Source organism: Haliotis rufescens, unplaced genomic scaffold (genome assembly GCF_023055435.1).
Source record: "Haliotis rufescens isolate VD_foot unplaced genomic scaffold, xgHalRufe1.0.p SCAF_13, whole genome shotgun sequence".
Lineage (NCBI taxonomy): Eukaryota > Metazoa > Mollusca > Gastropoda > Lepetellida > Haliotidae > Haliotis > Haliotis rufescens.
This window is the reverse complement of record NW_025963813.1, coordinates 15,281,758-15,298,754: the sequence shown is the minus strand read 5'-3', so window position 1 is coordinate 15,298,754 and position 16,997 is coordinate 15,281,758. Positions and strand designations below refer to the sequence as shown.

Below are 16,997 nucleotides of genomic sequence, written 5' to 3'. Positions count from 1 at the left end.
TATAGAAATGTGTGACAAATGGGACGTGTAACAACTGGGAATATAGAGATGTGTGACAAATGGGACGTGTAACAACTGTGAATATAGAGGTGTGTCCCAAGTGGGACGTGTAACGACTGGGGATATAGAAATGTGTGACCAAATGGGACGTGTAACAACTGGGAATATAGAGGTGTGTGACAAATGGGACGTGTAACTAATGGGAATATAGAGGTGTTTGACAAATGGGACGTGTAACAACTAGGAATATAGAGGTGTGTGACAAATGGGATGTGTAACTAATGGGAATATAGAGGTGTGTGACAAATGGGACGTGTAACAACTGGGAATATAGAGATGTGTGACAAATGGGACGTGTAACTAATGGGAATATAGAGATGTGTGACAAATGGGACGTGTAACAAATAGGAATATAGAGGTGTGTGACAAATGGGACGTGTAACAACTGGGAATATAGAGATGTGTGACAAATGGGACGTGTAACAACTGGAAATATAGAGATGTGTGACAAACGGGACGTGTAACAACTGGTAATATGGAGATGTGTGACAAACGGGACGTGTAAGAAATAGGTGATAACCGAATGAGAGCCGAAAGGCTAAATATGAACTTGCAAACTGGGAAAATAATTAGCACGAACCGCTCCGACGTGAAACGTGTTCTATGACCTCCTTCGCAATCGTTCACCTGGTTTTGAAATGTCTGTAGATCCCAGTTGTCATGGAAACAAAATCCTGAATTAATTTTGAATGAAGCATTGACGTTTTACAGTAGTTGACACTGATCTTGGCGAAAGCCGGGGCGCACACGTAGACAAAAACGTCAGACATATTGTACCCCGGAAAAATCCCTTTCAGGACAGGGTAACATACGTGGTAAGTAGCAATGTACCGTTTTAGTTGTACTGTTGTTTTTAACAAATGTAACAGCATAGAAACATTCCTCAGCGTTTATATTTATCGGTGGATTTGCGCAAAATTAAGCGATCAATATAAGACCCGACGACACAGACTCCAGCTAAATGTTCATTTTTATCGAAATTTTCAAATTACATATACAAATACAATGAACCCTGTTAATCCGTAAAACTGATAATCTGCTGATAACGTTTATGTTCAAATACGTGAATATGTGCCTACATTCCGTAATGCGGGAGCTTGTAAATCCGTCGGTTTCACCGCTCACCGGGCCGTCCCGCATCAGACCTCACTCTTCCGATATTTGCCATTTGGAAAATAAGGCACAGAAAATGTTTCTACACATTTTACAGCTAAGTAGAATATATTCAATCACCACCACGGGACCCGGGAAATCCGGGATACATTTGGTCTTCAGCAACCCATGCTTGCTGAAAAAGGCGACTATGCTTGTCGTAAGAGGCGACTGACGGGATCGGGTGGTCAGGCTCGCTGACTTGGTTGATGCATGTCATCCTATCGCAACTGCGTAGAAGATCTGTCTGCTGCCTTCGAGCGACTCTGGTGTAACGCACCTCTTGTAGGTCAGGTGTGAAATGTCGTTTCCGGGCGGACGCTCTTCCATTAGACCTCGGACGCGGTCTTCACGTATTGAACTCCAAACAACAGGCTCTAATGTATTAAAGTCAAATGCAACTGAAGCCATGTGTATTAAAGTGTAAACATTAATAAACAGTCCTCTATACAGTTTGACCAGAAGTTATTAATGTTTCATACCATTTTGGCCATCAATAATTACAAGTCAAAGATGCATGTTCAAGTTATTCTGACTTTGATTCAAGGGAGACCACTCCGCGTATGTGTGATCAGAGTTGTCTCTCTTAATAAACAAGCTAGCAGACGGCAAACAAAACAACTATGGAAATGGCTAACTTCCTTCGTGGAAATGCTAGAAAACAGCTTTTTGCCTGTTGGAAAAGGATATAATTTTTCACAGTCTGTTGTTATTTAAATATCGAGTAACAACCGATCGCCCTACCTGTGGTTTGAAGTATTTCAGTCACCAGAAGTCCTATCGACAAGTTTACAGGAGACAAATTCGAACGAAAACAGGAAGTTCACGTTAATTCAAAGTCCAGTGATGACAGTCTGAAACGGACTATAGAAATATGCACATGTGACTCCGTTATAATGATGATAAGGAAGTCTTCATAAAATATCTAACCCACACACAAAAATCATTTTGAGAATATTCTAGATGTGCATCTTCTAAAATGACAAAATGACGCTGCGTTATTTTGTTAACATTGCTCTCATGATGCATGTTACATTACGCTTGCATGGTACACGATATGGAGTCCGTATTGGGAAATGTATACAAGATGGAGGGTAACCATTTATTCATTTAGATAGAGTGAATTACCGAACTGCCCAGCCTATGGGGTTTTCAATTCATACCATCAAGTCTACGGTATGAAAAGAAAACAAAACAGGTATAGGGGTGGTCTCAAAAACAAAACTGGGAGTAAAAGGATATTAGACAGCCATGATACAGGGTGATTAGGCGTATAGTGTACAAGTTGTATGACCAGATGACCAGAAGGTAACCCTGACTTGTACTAGAATTTGGAGGAATTGAAGATACAATAATTAATGATTCCCGGACTGCACAAACTACTGCTCTCCAAGAGATGGGATTTCGATACACTGCGCGTGGCGATGACCGAGCACTTTTCAGGGGAAAATATTCCATCCTGTCTATGAGGTCACATTATCTCCGAACCATTCATAACTATCACAGTCAAGGTGTCCAGATAGTTTACCTTGTTGAATCATTCCACTGACGACATGAGGTTATTGGCAGGTGGACAAAAAGCACCCATGGTACCATCAGGTAAAGGTAATCGTGCCATTGTTTTGCACGCTGAGGCCGCCTCCGTGGTCTAATGGTAGAGCGTCCGCCCGGAGAGCGGAAGGTCCGGGGTTCGATCCCCAGCCGCGTCATACCAAAAGACGTTAAAGATGGTACTTGTTGTTACCCTGTCTGGCGCTCGGCATCAAGGAGCTCAAACAAGGACTGGTCGGCTGGGAGTCAGTATACTGTGTCTGAGTGGGGTTTTCATGTTAAACTGCGGCATGGTATCTCAGTGTGCTAGCACTATAAATCGGCATCAGTCCGGACTAGTACAAGCAGCCACACACACATATACACGTGCATGCACGTCGCTATATAAGTGCAATAATCTTGGACGCGACGTTAAACCCCATTTCACCTCACCTTTGCACGCTGCAACCCATGATATTGGACTTATTGATAGATGTGTGCTAGTTTTCGAGGCGAAAAAGAAACCTGGTGATTTTCATAAGGAAATTATAGGAGGTGATGTGTTCATAGACTGGTTGGGACTTCAGCTATTGCCCATTTTAAACAACGCCAGTTTTATTGCCATGGATAACGCCAGTTAATATCACTTCCGGGAATCAGATACTGTCGCCTAAACCATGAGTAGTCTGAAGGCGACCATAAAGGAATATATGACATTGTCGACTTCAGACCATATGACACGAAAGTTCAACTCATGGAGAAAATTCGGCTGAATAAGAAACCAGTACAAGACACATGTGCTAGCGGCACAACACGGTTACGTTATCTTACGCACGCTGGTCAGACAGCGTGAGCTCAACCCTGTTGTGCGCACCTTGGCTAAGTCTACGGGTTCGTAGCAAGCACAACACAACATTCAAAAGTACAGATTCATATACGTCATCAGCGGAGATAAATGCTACCTCAAGAAACCATCTGTAGATCTAGAACAACAAATACTTCTTGATTCCAAAACCGCAACCTTCCAATACTCATCCCGTTTCATAGCTCTTAACTGGTCCATCGTGTTTCCAAGCAAATATAATACAGTACATATCCTAAATTGCTACCCTATCAACGCATGTCAATTACGTACAACAACAGCAATATTTTGAGACCACCCCCAACTCGGTGACATTTGCACCTGGGAGAATGCACGGAACGGTGTGAGGTCATCACCGAGGGACAGGTGTCAGGTTATAGGCAATTTCAGACATGAATGACAACACACGAAGTTTATCATCATATTACCTGTAAAAGTACATTTTAAGGGTACCGTATTCGACGTAATAAGCGCCCCGCTCTAACAAGAGCCCACGGCGATATTTGCTAATATGTTGGATCGTGAACAATCCTAATTAGCACCCCTTCCGATTGACCAATGTACACAAAACTTATTTATTCGTGTATTATACGCACTCGTGTGTTATAGATACCCTTAATTATGGGCAATTAAATTCTGGAAAAATATATCTGTCGTATATACACATTTCAGGGTGTCCTCATAGACCACAAAATCTACGTTCACCATTTACCAAAATAATATTCTAATAATAGCCCCCTATTTCTAATTTTGAGAGCGCGCTGGGCGCTTATTACGTCGAATACGGTAATCACAGTGTCAGTTAGGACAGGCTAGATTAGGTCAATTCGCGTTATTTTGATATATGCTCTTTTTATAGTCCTATGACTTATTACATGAAAACAGAAAAGCAGTTTTCTAGGATTTCAAATAGTGCTTTTAGGAAAAGATGTGGTCTGGCAAGATATTGAACAGTTTGCTGTTTAGTAGCTTCGGGTTAGCAGTGTTCGTTGGACAAACTTATCTCTTGGTCCATGACTTAAAAAATCTATCTAAAAATCTAAGTCCCGTGAAGATCCGGGGTAGAACAGGTCTTCAACAACCCATGCTTGCCGTAAAAGGCGACTATGCTGGTCGTAAACGGGATCGGCGGATGCATGTCATCGATCCCAATTGCGTGGATCGATGCTCATGATGTCCATCACTGGATTGTCTGTTTCAGACTCGATTATTTACAGACCGCCGTCATAAAGCTGCAATATTGCTGAGTGCGGCGTAAAACAGTAAACAAACAAACTAAAAGATCTCTAATTTACAATGTTCTCATTCTCAATACTTTCTTGTCAAACTATCAGCGTTAGAAAGTGTCACTAGTCCTGTAATCCTTGCCAAACTGCCTGATAGTAAAGGTATCATAGTGAGTGAGTGAGTTGGGTTTTAAGAAGAATAAACTCACATAGGCCACAAAGGACAGGGTAGATACAATCAACAGTCGCATGCTTTGTCTCACTTCGTAGTAAAAACAAGACGGTCACACAATTGCTAACGTCAGCTGGGGAGGTCAGCTGTTATCTTTAGTTCAGATAGTGCCTATTTTGACATTGCATTTGTAAGGTCATATCAACTCAGAATGTAGTTCAAATACTACGAGTGAGTGAGTGAGTGAGTTGGGTTTAACGCCGCTTTTAACAGTATTCCAGTTATATCGCGGCGTGTCAGCTTAATGTGAGAGGAAAGCCCGAAGTGATGCAGGTCTCAGACGTTTACCACTTCGGTGAAACCCACGAGCACGGGTATGGTGCTGACAAACCTAGAAACATAATCGGGGCGAACCGGGATTTGAACACAATCATAGGTTTCTGGCGTACCCAAGGGACGCAACTCTAGATCTGCAAAGCGAACCGCAGCGCCTAAGACGACTGGGCCACCCGTGCCCCCTAAGGTATCATAAGGACCAGTAGAAATTTGTCATTTTTAAAGGTTTTGCTATATGTGTTCATTTTAAGGACTTGTGGACTAAAAATGTTTGTTTCTACAGCTGACAGTATAACGCTAGGGTCACTGTAATGACATTAATTTAGTATTCAATCCAAATTATTTTGTATGTCTTCCAGACGACATGCACGGACAACTGATATGTTCCGCCATCTTGATGTTCCTGGTGATCAGAACAGAACCAAAGCCTCTTGATCAAGGTAAACACAGTGTTGTGGTTCTTGTCATTATGTTCTGATACTTAAAGAAAAACCCCAAGTGGCAAACCTACATATAAATCAACATGAGATATAGCACTAGCGTAACTCTTCAACTCCATTCGGATGTTTCCAGAAATGCAAATATTTTCAGAAGGTGGAATTAATAAATCATGGTGGCGGTTTAATTCATTCAGAAAGATATCTTTGTGTGCTGTTAGCCTTTAGTAATGAAGAATACAGAACATTTTGATAACGCGGAAAGCGTTAAAGTTGGCATGCAGCACGTGCTTCTTACTGGATGAGAGTAAAATGCGCATGCTCTAGACACAGTGTATTTCAGTTGGCCTCTGGCGTTCATATGTGCAAGTAGTAAATGGATATCTCTCTCTAAGTTACAAAATAGTGAATTAAAATAGTGCAGAAATAGAACAGAATAGAATAGAAATAGTTGAGAGAGTTACCCATTTGCATTGTTAACATACGCTAATCAAACGGTAACTTCATTTTAAGTTTCAAATCCATTTCATTTTATCTTATTACATTTTCATTGTTCATTACATTACAAGGGGATTTCACGTTTTGTTGATTATAAGGGGATTTCACGTTTTGTTGATTACAAGGGGATTTCACGTTTAGTTGATTACAAAGGGATTTTACGTTTTGTTGATTACAAGGGGATTTCACGTTTTGTTGATTACAAGGGGATTTAACGTTTTGTTGATTACAAGGGGATTTCACGTCTTGTTGATTACAAGGGGATTTCACGTTTAGTTGATTACAAGGGGATTTCACGTTCTGTTGATTACAAGGGGATTTCACGTTTTGTTGATTACAAGGGGATTTCACGTTTTGTTGATTACAAGGGGATTTCACGTTTAGTTGATTACAAGGGGATTTCACGTTTTGTTGATTACAAGGGGATTTCACGTTTTGTTGATTACAAGGGGATTTCACGTTTAGTTGATTACAAGGGGATTTCACGTTTAGTTGATTACAAGGGGATTTCACGTCTTGTTTATCACAAGGGGATTTCACGTTTTGTTGATTACAAGGGGATTTCACGTTTTCTTGATTACAAGGGGATTTCACGTTTAGTTGATTGCAAGGTAAGCTCATGTTGAGGTTAATCTGAAAAACTGAAAAGAAAATATCTGAAAATATATAATCGATGTTTTACTCGAGTGAAATAAATAATCATTTATGCTGAAATTGTTATCATTCAATATCATCATGGTGGGTGCCACGGAGCTGTGATTATTTATTGATTATCATAAGAGATGTATTAAATATTGGTTGAAATTGTTATCTTTACCCAGTTATAGATACCCTAAGCAATGTTATTTAATGCTGAAATCGCAATACATGGGTAACGTGTGTCAAAAGATTATTATTCAGTTATGGATTTGGCCACGTGTGGATTTCGCAGGAAGTTGGTAATGAGACCCTCTTTATTAATGCATTTATTCAAAGGTTAAAAGACTGTAACCAACATGACTGGTATTGTAAAGTTCGTGAAATACGTAAATTATCAATGTATAAGGAATATAAGTCATTGCTAACAGTTGAAAAGTATCTCTGTGAAATCACAAGCCGTCATTATAGACGTATGTTTTGTTTGTTAAGAGTTGGCGAGTTGCCATTGATGGTAAATTTAGGTAGAAGATGCGGTATAGAGTACTGTAATAGGCAGTGCAGATTTTGTAATTTACAGGAAATTGAAGATGAGTTTCATTTTATGCTTGTCTGCCCATGCTACAGATATTTAAGAAATAAGTATTTACCTATTTATTACTCTTCCAATCCTACTTTATTTAAATATATTACACTATTATCTTGTAACCGCACTAGTATTGTAACTAATTGTGTTAAGTATATACTGGAAGCACTTGCAATCCGAAATACTGTCACTTAATACCCTCTGTCATTTGCGTCTTCTGTATTTTTCAATGAGTCTTTGTACTTACTTACTAACTTACTTTGGAGATTTAACGTGCGCTTTCCGACTGATGCGTATTTCGCACACGGGCCCGGTCAGGCCATTTAATGTGTTTCCGAAAGGGGCGAAAGTGGTCTGTGCAACCCAAGAGGGGGGTTTTAGGGGTTGCTTATATAGAATTTGGGGAATTTTGAGATTTGGAATAGATGCCGATGGGGTTGGGGAGGAGAACTAAGGGAGCTGGGTATGGTGGATGTTTGTTTGTTTATGTGATTTTGATTTGGTAGGTTATTGTGTTTTTAGATGCGTTTTATTAGTTCCGTTTTTATTAAGAATACGCCTAAGGCCTTGAAGTTTTCTAGTTTATTTTGTGGGTTTAGTATTGCTTCTAGAGTTAGAGCCTTGTTTAGATTGAGGGTGGTTTAAAATGCGGTTCGATGTGTTAGGTAGTGTGTGCAGTACGTGGGCCTATGGCCTTTATACTGAAATAAAGAATTGAATCACGGAGCTGTGTTCCAGTGATCAGGGGTGTCATTAAACAAGAATACACTAATAATGTAAAAGTGGAAATGTGTTCACAGGTTTATTTATAACAGCTAATTATACTAATAGATGACAATGAAAGGATCAAAGGGTGTGCGCTGACAAAGATACCTGATTAATTAATCAACGCCAAATACACAAGCGGCTGAGCTAAGCAACTTTATTTAGATTGAGAGCAGCTTGAAACAACACTTTGACAAGATACCAACCGGTGTCCTACCATTAGTGAGATAGCCAGTTGTTAGACAGATGCGTAGACAAGCAATTTAGTTGGCTGCGACCTATTAACACCTGAGTCAATTAACTCAACACTCTAATGAGTGAATAACCCCGGCTTGGTTGAATAACGGGAAATAAACACAGATGGTCTATCCCGAAAAAAAGACACCTGGCGTCTATAACATCGAACGTCTGACTATCAAACTCTTCTAATCGACTAAAGATTCTGTCACTTTGACTGAGGAAGGAAATACTAAAATTAACCAAAAGCTAGACAATCACAGGAAGGCTGGTTGTCCACGGATTACTAGAAAAACTGAGCATCACGTATCCTCGTAACTAAGTAGCAAGACACTCACGGGAAGGTTGGTTGTCCACGGATTACTAGAAAAACCGAGCATCACAAACCCTAGTAACTAAGTAGGTGGACAATCACGGGAAGGTTGGTTGTCCACGGATTACTAGAAAAACTGAGCATCATAAACCCTAGTAACTAAGTAGGTGGACAATCACGGGAAGGTTGGTTGTCCACGGATTACTAGAAAAACTAAGCATCATAAACCCTAGTAACTAAGTAGCTAGACAATCACGGGAAGGCTGGTTGTCCACGGATTACTAGAAAAACTGAGCATCATAAACCCTAGTAACTAAGTAGCTAGACAATCACGGGAAGGCTGGTTGTCCACGGATTACTAGAAAAACTGAGCATCACAAACCCTAGTAACTAAGTAGCTAGACAATCACGGGAAGGCTGGTTGTCCACGGATTACTAGAAAAACTGAGCATCATAAACCCTAGTAACTCAGCAGCTAGACAATCACGGGAAGGTTGGTTGTTCACAGATTACTAGAAAAACTGAGCATCATAAACCCTAGTAACTCAGTAGCTAGACAATCACGGGAAGGCTGGTTGTCCACGGATTACTAGAAAAACTGAGCATCATAAACCCTAGTAACTCAGTAGCTAGACAATCACGGGAAGGTTGGTTGTTCACAGATTACTAGAAAAACTGAGCATCATAAACCTTAGTAACTAAGTAGCTAGACAATCACGGGAAGGCTGGTTGTCCACGGATTACTAGAAAAACTGAGCATCATAAACCTTAGTAACTCAGTAGCTAGACAATCACGGGAAGGCTGGTTGTCCACGGATTACTAGAAAAACTGAGCATCATAAACCCTAGTAACTCAGTAGCTAGACAATCACGGGAAGGCTGGTTGTCCACGGATTACTAGAAAAACCTAGCATCATAAACCCTAGTAACTAAGTACCTAGACAATCACGGGAAGGTTGGTTGTCCACGGATTACTAGAAAAACTGAGCATCATAAACCCTAGTAACTCAGTAGCTAGACAATCACGGGAAGGTTGGTTGTTCACAGATTACTAGAAAAATTGAGCATCATAAACCCTAGTAACTAAGTAGCTAGACAATCACGGGAAGGTTGGTTGTCCACGGATTACTAGAAAAACTGAGCATCATAAACCCTAGTAACTAAGTAGCTAGACAATCACGGGAAGGCTGGTTGTCCACGGATTACTAGAAAAACTAAGCATCATAAACCCTAGTAACTCAGTAGCTAGACAATCACGGGAAGGCTGGTTGTCCACGGATTACTAGAAAAACTGAGCATCATAAACCCTAGTAACTCAGTAGCTAGACAATCACGGGAAGGTTGGTTGTCCACGGATTACTAGAAAAACCTAGCATCACAAACCCTAGTAACTAAGTAGCTAGACAATCACGGGAAGGTTGGTTGTCCACGGATTACTAGAAAAACCTAGCATCACAAACCCTAGTAACTAAGTAGCTAGACAATCACGGGAAGGTTGGTTGTCCACGAATTACTAGAAAAAATGAGCATCACAAACCCAGGCTACAAAGTTTAGCTCAATACAACCAGAGTAAGTCTTTACTAAATCGAAAATGTCCCGAAACCAATAACTAACGAAACCTAAGTTTTGAAAGTGACCACCCCGTAGCAAACCGACCCTCAGACACAGCCTGACGAGTCCTGGGGGTTAAGACACAAGATCTGACAGAAATATATATATATATATATATATATATATATATATATATATATATATATATATATATATACTTCCCGTGGACCTGAGAGGGTGAGTGAGTATTGGTTTACGCCGCTTTTAGCAAATTCCAGGAATAATACGGCGGGTAACACCAGAAATGGGCTTCACATATTGCTCCCATATCGGGAATCGAACCCGGGTCTTCGGCGTGACGAGCAAACGCTTCGACCACTGGGCTACCCGACCGCCCCAATCTCTCCTTGACAGGCAGGGAATAACGAACACGCTTATAACGAACTTACGGATATAACGAACTTACTTTTTGGTCCCGACTAGTTGCTGTAGTTATGCTGTATATATGCTTATAACGAACTACGGTTATAACGAACTAAAATTAGTAGTCCCTTTGAGTTCGTTATAACCGTACTTTACTGTACTATGGTCATACTCAAGATGTAAGACCGTCGGAAATGAAGCTGGGGAGCGGAGAGGTCACCAGGTCGTGACACGAGAAAAATAACGACCCCGTGACCGTGACCAAGATTAGTAATAAACTTCGTAATATTTAAATAGATTTGGCATTTCTTGTCAAATAATATGCCCATTTATCTCGCAAAGAATTTGAATGTTTCACTTGGGTCATTTTAATCAGTCATCTAAACAATCTTTTCTCATTTTTTGTCAAAAGACTTTTATTTAAAGAATGTAAAAGGTCGACTATGCTTGTCGAAAGAGGCGACTAACGGGATCTGGTGGTCAGGCTCGCTGACTTGGTTGATGCATGTCATCGATCCCATTTGCGTGGATCGATGCTCATGATGTCAGTCACTGGATTGTCTGGTCCAGACTCGATTATTTACAGATCGCAGTCATTGAGCTGGAATATTGCCGAGTGCGACAACAAATCAAAAGTATACAGCTTTCCATAGACTTGTGGGTGTTATGGAGCGTTTGATGCCCAGAAATTAGATTTTGAATGACGGCGTTTGCCAGAGGTTTAAATGTTGCAAATTTCAGTTTTAATGCGAGCGTGTTCGAGTAACCAATGTTTTACTGCATTCGAATTCCCTATGTCTGTTGTAGAAAAGTGTCAGTATGAAGAGACAGGACGGAGGGATGCTTGTAACGGGACTACGGGGACACAGACCGTATATCTGACTCTGTCCGTTGGAGGCGAGGAGTGCCCACCAAACACCGCCAGACAGGAACGCTGTGCCCCTCCCACCCCACCACCACACCCTGATGAGATGCAGATCAAGCACCCCATGAAGCACGTCAGAAAACGTCCAGGGCGGAACAGGCAAAGGCATGTGAGAAAGCAGCCCTACCCACATGATGTTCTGGACGCTGAGGACAGGATTGGTGCAGGGTGGAGAAAGGGTGGACACAGAGAGGATGAAAGTGATGCAGACCGCCGTCATTCACAAAGACAAGGGGCGATGGCACACGGAGAGAAGACATATGTCAGAAGGAGAAGAAGAAGTACTGATTCTGACGGTGATGAGGAGGCAGGCGATGATGACGGTGGTGAAGGAGGCGATGACTATGGTGATGACTACGGAGGCCATGATTACGGTGATGAGGAAGGAGGCGACGATTATAGTGATGGGGAAGGAGGCGACGATTATGGTGATGAGGAAGGGGGCGATGATTATGGTGATGAGGAAAGAGGCGACGATTATGGTGATGAGTATGGAGGCGATGATTACGGTGATGAGGAAGGGGGCGATGATTATGGTGATGAGGATGGAGGAGATGATTACGGCGATGAGGAAGGAGGCGGTGATTATCGTGAAAAGGAAGGAGGCGACGATTATCGTGATGAGGAAGGGGGCGATGATTATGGTGATGAGGATGGAGGCGATGATTACGGTGGTGAGGAAGCAGGCGATGATTATGGTGGTGAGGAAGGAGGCGATGATTACGGTGATGCGGAAGGAGGCGATGATTACGGTGATGAGGAAGCAGGCGATGATTACGGTGATGAGGAAGCAGGCGGTGATTATGACGGTGAGTTAGGAGGCGATGATTACGGTGATGAATACGCAGGCGATGACTACGGTGATGAGGAAGCAGGCGATGATTATGGTGGTGAGGAAGGAGGCGATGATTACGGTGATGAGGACGCAGGCGATGATTACGGTGATGAGGAAGCAGGCGATGATTATGGTGGTGAGGAAGGAGGCGGTGATTATGACGGTGAGTTAGGAGGCGATGATTACGGTGATGAGGACGCAGGCGATGACTACGGTGATGAGGACGGAGGCGATGGTTATGGTGATGAGGAAGGAGACGATGTCAACAAGAATGATACTGCTGGGGATGGAGCTGATGATGTTTATACTGGTTAGGTAAATGTTACAAGGCCGAAAAAATGGTAATGAGATTGTTTTGGGGTATAAGAGCGAAGAGCTTCAGAGGTAAATAATTATTATAGTAGAAACAAGGGCGACAAAAACGAGATACAAACTGAGAGACTCAGTTTAAATAATTGAACAATTGCTGATTCTAAAACAAACAAATTCTTCTTTTTTTCTTGCATATTAATATTGACGTTATTTTGCCTATTGTGATACACAATTTGACCATAATAAATATTGCCCAGTGTGATTTTCTTGTTCGGGAATGATTGACGATGTAATAGGGATTTACAATTTAATTGAAACTAATAAGTTCAGAAACATATTAACGATATCCTTGGTATTGAATGAGTGAGTGAGGTTAACGCAGCATTGGCCAGTTTTCCAGTTATATCACGGCGAGTCTGCTTTATTTGGGAGGAAAACCCGAAGTGATGCATGTCTCACACGTTTATCACTTTGGTAAAACCCACGAGCAGTATGGTGCTGACAAACCTAGAAATAGAACTGCCAGTATACCCATGAAGCAACCCATGCTTGCCGTAAAAGGCGACTTTGCTTGTCGCGATCGTAAAGGGCCACTAAAGGTATTGGGTGGTCAGGCTCCCTGACTTGGTTGATGCATGTCATCGTATCCTATTGATATTGATGGTCATGATCTCAATCACTGGATTGTCTGGTCTAGATTCGATTATTTACAGATCTACGTCTTATAGCTGTAATATTGCTGAGTGCGGCGTTAAAACAACACTGCCACTGCTGCTGCTACTACTACTACTGCTACTACTACTACCACAACATCATCATGTACTTAAAAATAAGATGTTACAAAATCCTCCCACCAGTCATGAATTAAAAATATGTTCACTGGTTACAATCGAAACTGAGTGAGTGAGTGAGTTTGGTTTTACGCTGCTTTTAGCAAATTTTCCAGCAATATCACGGCGGGGGACACCAGAAGTGGGTTTCACACATTGTACCCATGTCGGAATCGAACCCGGGTCTTCGGCGTGACGAGCGAACGCTTTAACCAATAGACTACCCGACCGCCCCGCGTAGGGTTGGATGAGTAGACTAGATAACACAATGATATAGTCTTCTAGGTCACTCTACTTGGACTCTAAATGGATTACACGTAATATATGTATATGCATCATCTATAGGTATAGTATTTTCTAGTATTTGTTTTGTTAGTATTCCATATATTCTAGTGTGTATCTAGAATTGATATAATATCATAATACGATGCCAGTCTAAATACAATATATAACAATGTTTAAAATATTTGATAATCGCAAATTATTTTATAGATAACCAAAGCAGTAAATAAATTAACTTACCCGAGGTAACACGGTACCGGGAAGGTGACCTCAGTGGGAGAAATATTCCGACCAACCAGCAGAAGTTGTGGCTAGAATATTCACAAAAAAATGAATAAATACTGCCGAAAACAGAAAATTACGAACTGATCCGAGACAATAATTACTGGATCGGTTGGGCAAACACATTTGGGTTGTCACCAGGTAGAGAGATGTACGCATGTTATGCACGTGCAGGTCATGACGATGAAATTGACAACGCTGTGAATACACGTGTTGCTCAAAGGACAATTCAGAGGTCGGTGTGACAAGTCGATTCCAGAATTATCTAAAAGTCGTGAATTACAAACAAATAAACATGTAAAAGCTGGGTAAGCATGGCCAAATTATACATTCTCAGGCTCGATAATTGGCCTGTGATGTCACATATTACATTGAGAAAGAATACAGTATTGCGTTTACAGTTTGCTTAAACTCCCAAAACAATCGACCGCCTCCATGGTCTAGTGGTAGAGCGTCCGCCCGGAGAGCGGAAGGCCCGGGGTTCGTTCCCGGCCGCGTCATACCAAAAGACGTTAAAAGATGGTACTTGTTGTTACCCTGTCTGTTACTCTGTCAGTCCGGACAAGTGTTAGCAGCAGACACGTCGCTTTATAGGTGCAAAAATCAAGGTACCCATTTCATCTCACCCATAAATAATCACATGGTATAACTTAAGGAGTATGTCATTGAGTATTTTTGATAAATGACATGAAACTATTAATTATTGCTCTCCGGGGTGAAACAAAGTTTTTACAGCAAATGAATTCCCTTCACTGTCACGACACTGCTCAATTGGTATCTGTGCAGGGGGCACGGGTGCCCCAGTCGTCTTAGGCGCCGCGATTCGCTGTGCAGAGTTGCGTCCCTTGGGCACGTCAGAAACCTATGATTGTGGGTTCGAATCCCGGTTCGCCCCGTTTATGTTTCTAGGTTTGTCAGCACCATACCCGTGCTCGTGGGTTTCACCGAAGTGGTTAACGTCTGAGGCCTGGGTCACTTCGGGCTTTCCTCCCACATTAAGCAGACACACCGTGATATAACTTGAATACTGTTAAAAGCGGCGTTAAAACCCAACTCACTCACTCACTCACTCACTCACACAGTCATCGGGGACCTCACATCATCACGTACTATTCTGTGCAGTAGAACCCGTTGTTGACACGCACATATCCATCGTACTACCTGTCGCTGACTGCCTCCGTGGTCTAGTGGTAGAGCGTCCTCCCGGAGGTCCGGGGTTCGATCCCCGGCCGCGTCATACCAAAAGACGTTAAAAGATGGTATTTGTTGTTACCCTGTCTGGGGCTCGGCATTAAGGAGCTAAAACAAGAACTGGTCGGCACGGTGTCGTTATACTTAGTCTGAGTGGGGTCTTCTTGTTAAACTGCGGCATGATATCTCAGTGAACTAGCACTATAAAATCGGCATTAGTCTGGACTAGTACAAGCATTATTATATATTTACATTTAGATTATTAATTCAATTCAGCTTAATTGAATACGATGTTTTCAATCCAAAATCTGTTTACAAACAATCTGCAACATTCTCCCCTGCCGAGCACAATGGCGTCAGGACATATATAAGACAGCAACTCATGATACAGAAGGAGCCTCTTCAGCTGGACAAATGATGCTCTTGCTTTTCAATCTGTCAATTCATGCAGGACTCTTCACTTCCCATCCAGGCTGGCGGCTGACGCTGTCTTGGTAGAGTTGATAGATCTTCCCTAGATGGTAGAGTTAGCAGAACTTAGTGGTAGGTTTGTCTCTTTGTTTGTTGTTTAACGCCGCGCTCAGCAATATTCCAGCTATATGACTGCGGTCTGTAAATAATCGAGTCTGGACCAGACAATCCAGTGATTCACAACATGAGCATCGATCTACACAAATGGGATACGATGACATTCATCAACCAAGTCAGCGAGCCTGACCACCCGATCCCGTTAGTCGCCTCTTAAGACAAGCATAGTCGCCTTTTACAGCAAGCATGGGTGGCTGAAGAACTATTCTAACCCGGATCTTCACGGGTGGTAGAGTTGGTAGAACTCTCCTAAGTGGTAGAGTTGGGAGAACTCCCAGGGGATAGAGTTGGTAGAGCTCTCCTTGGGGGTAGAGTTCGTGGAACTGTCCCAGGGGGAGAGTTGGTGGAACTATCCGAGGGGGGAGAGTTGGTGGAACTATCCGAGGGGGTAGAGATGGTAGAACTATCCGAGGGGATAGAGTTAGTAGAGCTCTCCTTGGGGGTAGAGTTGGTAGAACTATCCGAGGGGGGAGAGTTGGTGGAACTATCCGAGGGGGTAGAGATGGTAGAACTATCCGAGGGGATAGAGTTGGTAGAGCTCTCCTTGGGGGTAGAGTTGGTAGAACTATCCGAGGGGGGAGAGTTGGTGGAACTATCCGAGGGGGTAGAGTTGGTAGAACTATCCGAGGGGGGAGAGTTGGTAGAACTATCCGAGGGGGGAGAGTTGGTGGAACTATCCGAGGGGGGAGAGTTGGTAGAACTATCCGAGGGGGAGAATTGGTAGAACTATCCGAGGGGGGAGAGTTGGTGGAACTATCCGAGGGGGTAGAGTTGGTTGAACTATCCGAGGGGGGAGAGTTGGTAGAACTATCCGAGGGGGGAGAGTTGGTGGAACTATCCGAGGGGGGGGGGGGGGGGAGTTGGTGGAACTATCCGAGGGGATAGAGTTGGTAGAACTATCCGAGGGGGGAGAGTTGGTGGAACTATCCGAGGGGGTAGAGTTGGAAGAACTCTCCTTGGGGTTGAC

The 16,997-nt window shown here is 42.4% G+C and overlaps 1 protein-coding gene across 1 annotated transcript; it reads left to right on the top strand.

Annotated features, from left to right (window-relative positions):
- Window positions 1-784: 784 nt before the first annotated feature.
- LOC124116388 (TATA-binding protein-associated factor 2N-like) lies at window positions 785-13,113 on the top strand. The gene is made up of 3 exons (XM_048394224.1): window positions 785-875; window positions 5,698-5,778; window positions 11,593-13,113. The coding sequence occupies exons 2-3, from the start codon at window positions 5,703-5,705 to the stop codon at window positions 12,858-12,860; spliced, it is 1,344 nt and encodes a 447-aa protein (XP_048250181.1). The 5' UTR covers window positions 785-875; window positions 5,698-5,702; the 3' UTR covers window positions 12,861-13,113.
- Window positions 13,114-16,997: the final 3,884 nt, after the last annotated feature.

Bases quoted from the DNA above. Each gene is read 5' to 3' on its own strand.
- LOC124116388 (XM_048394224.1), top strand. From the start codon at position 5,703: ATGCACGGACAACTGATATGTTCCGCCATCTTGATGTTCCTGGTGATC. The intron at 5,779-11,592 runs GTAAACACAGTG...TGTCTGTTGTAG, and splicing joins ACCAAAGCCTCTTGATCAAG to AAAAGTGTCAGTATGAAGAG.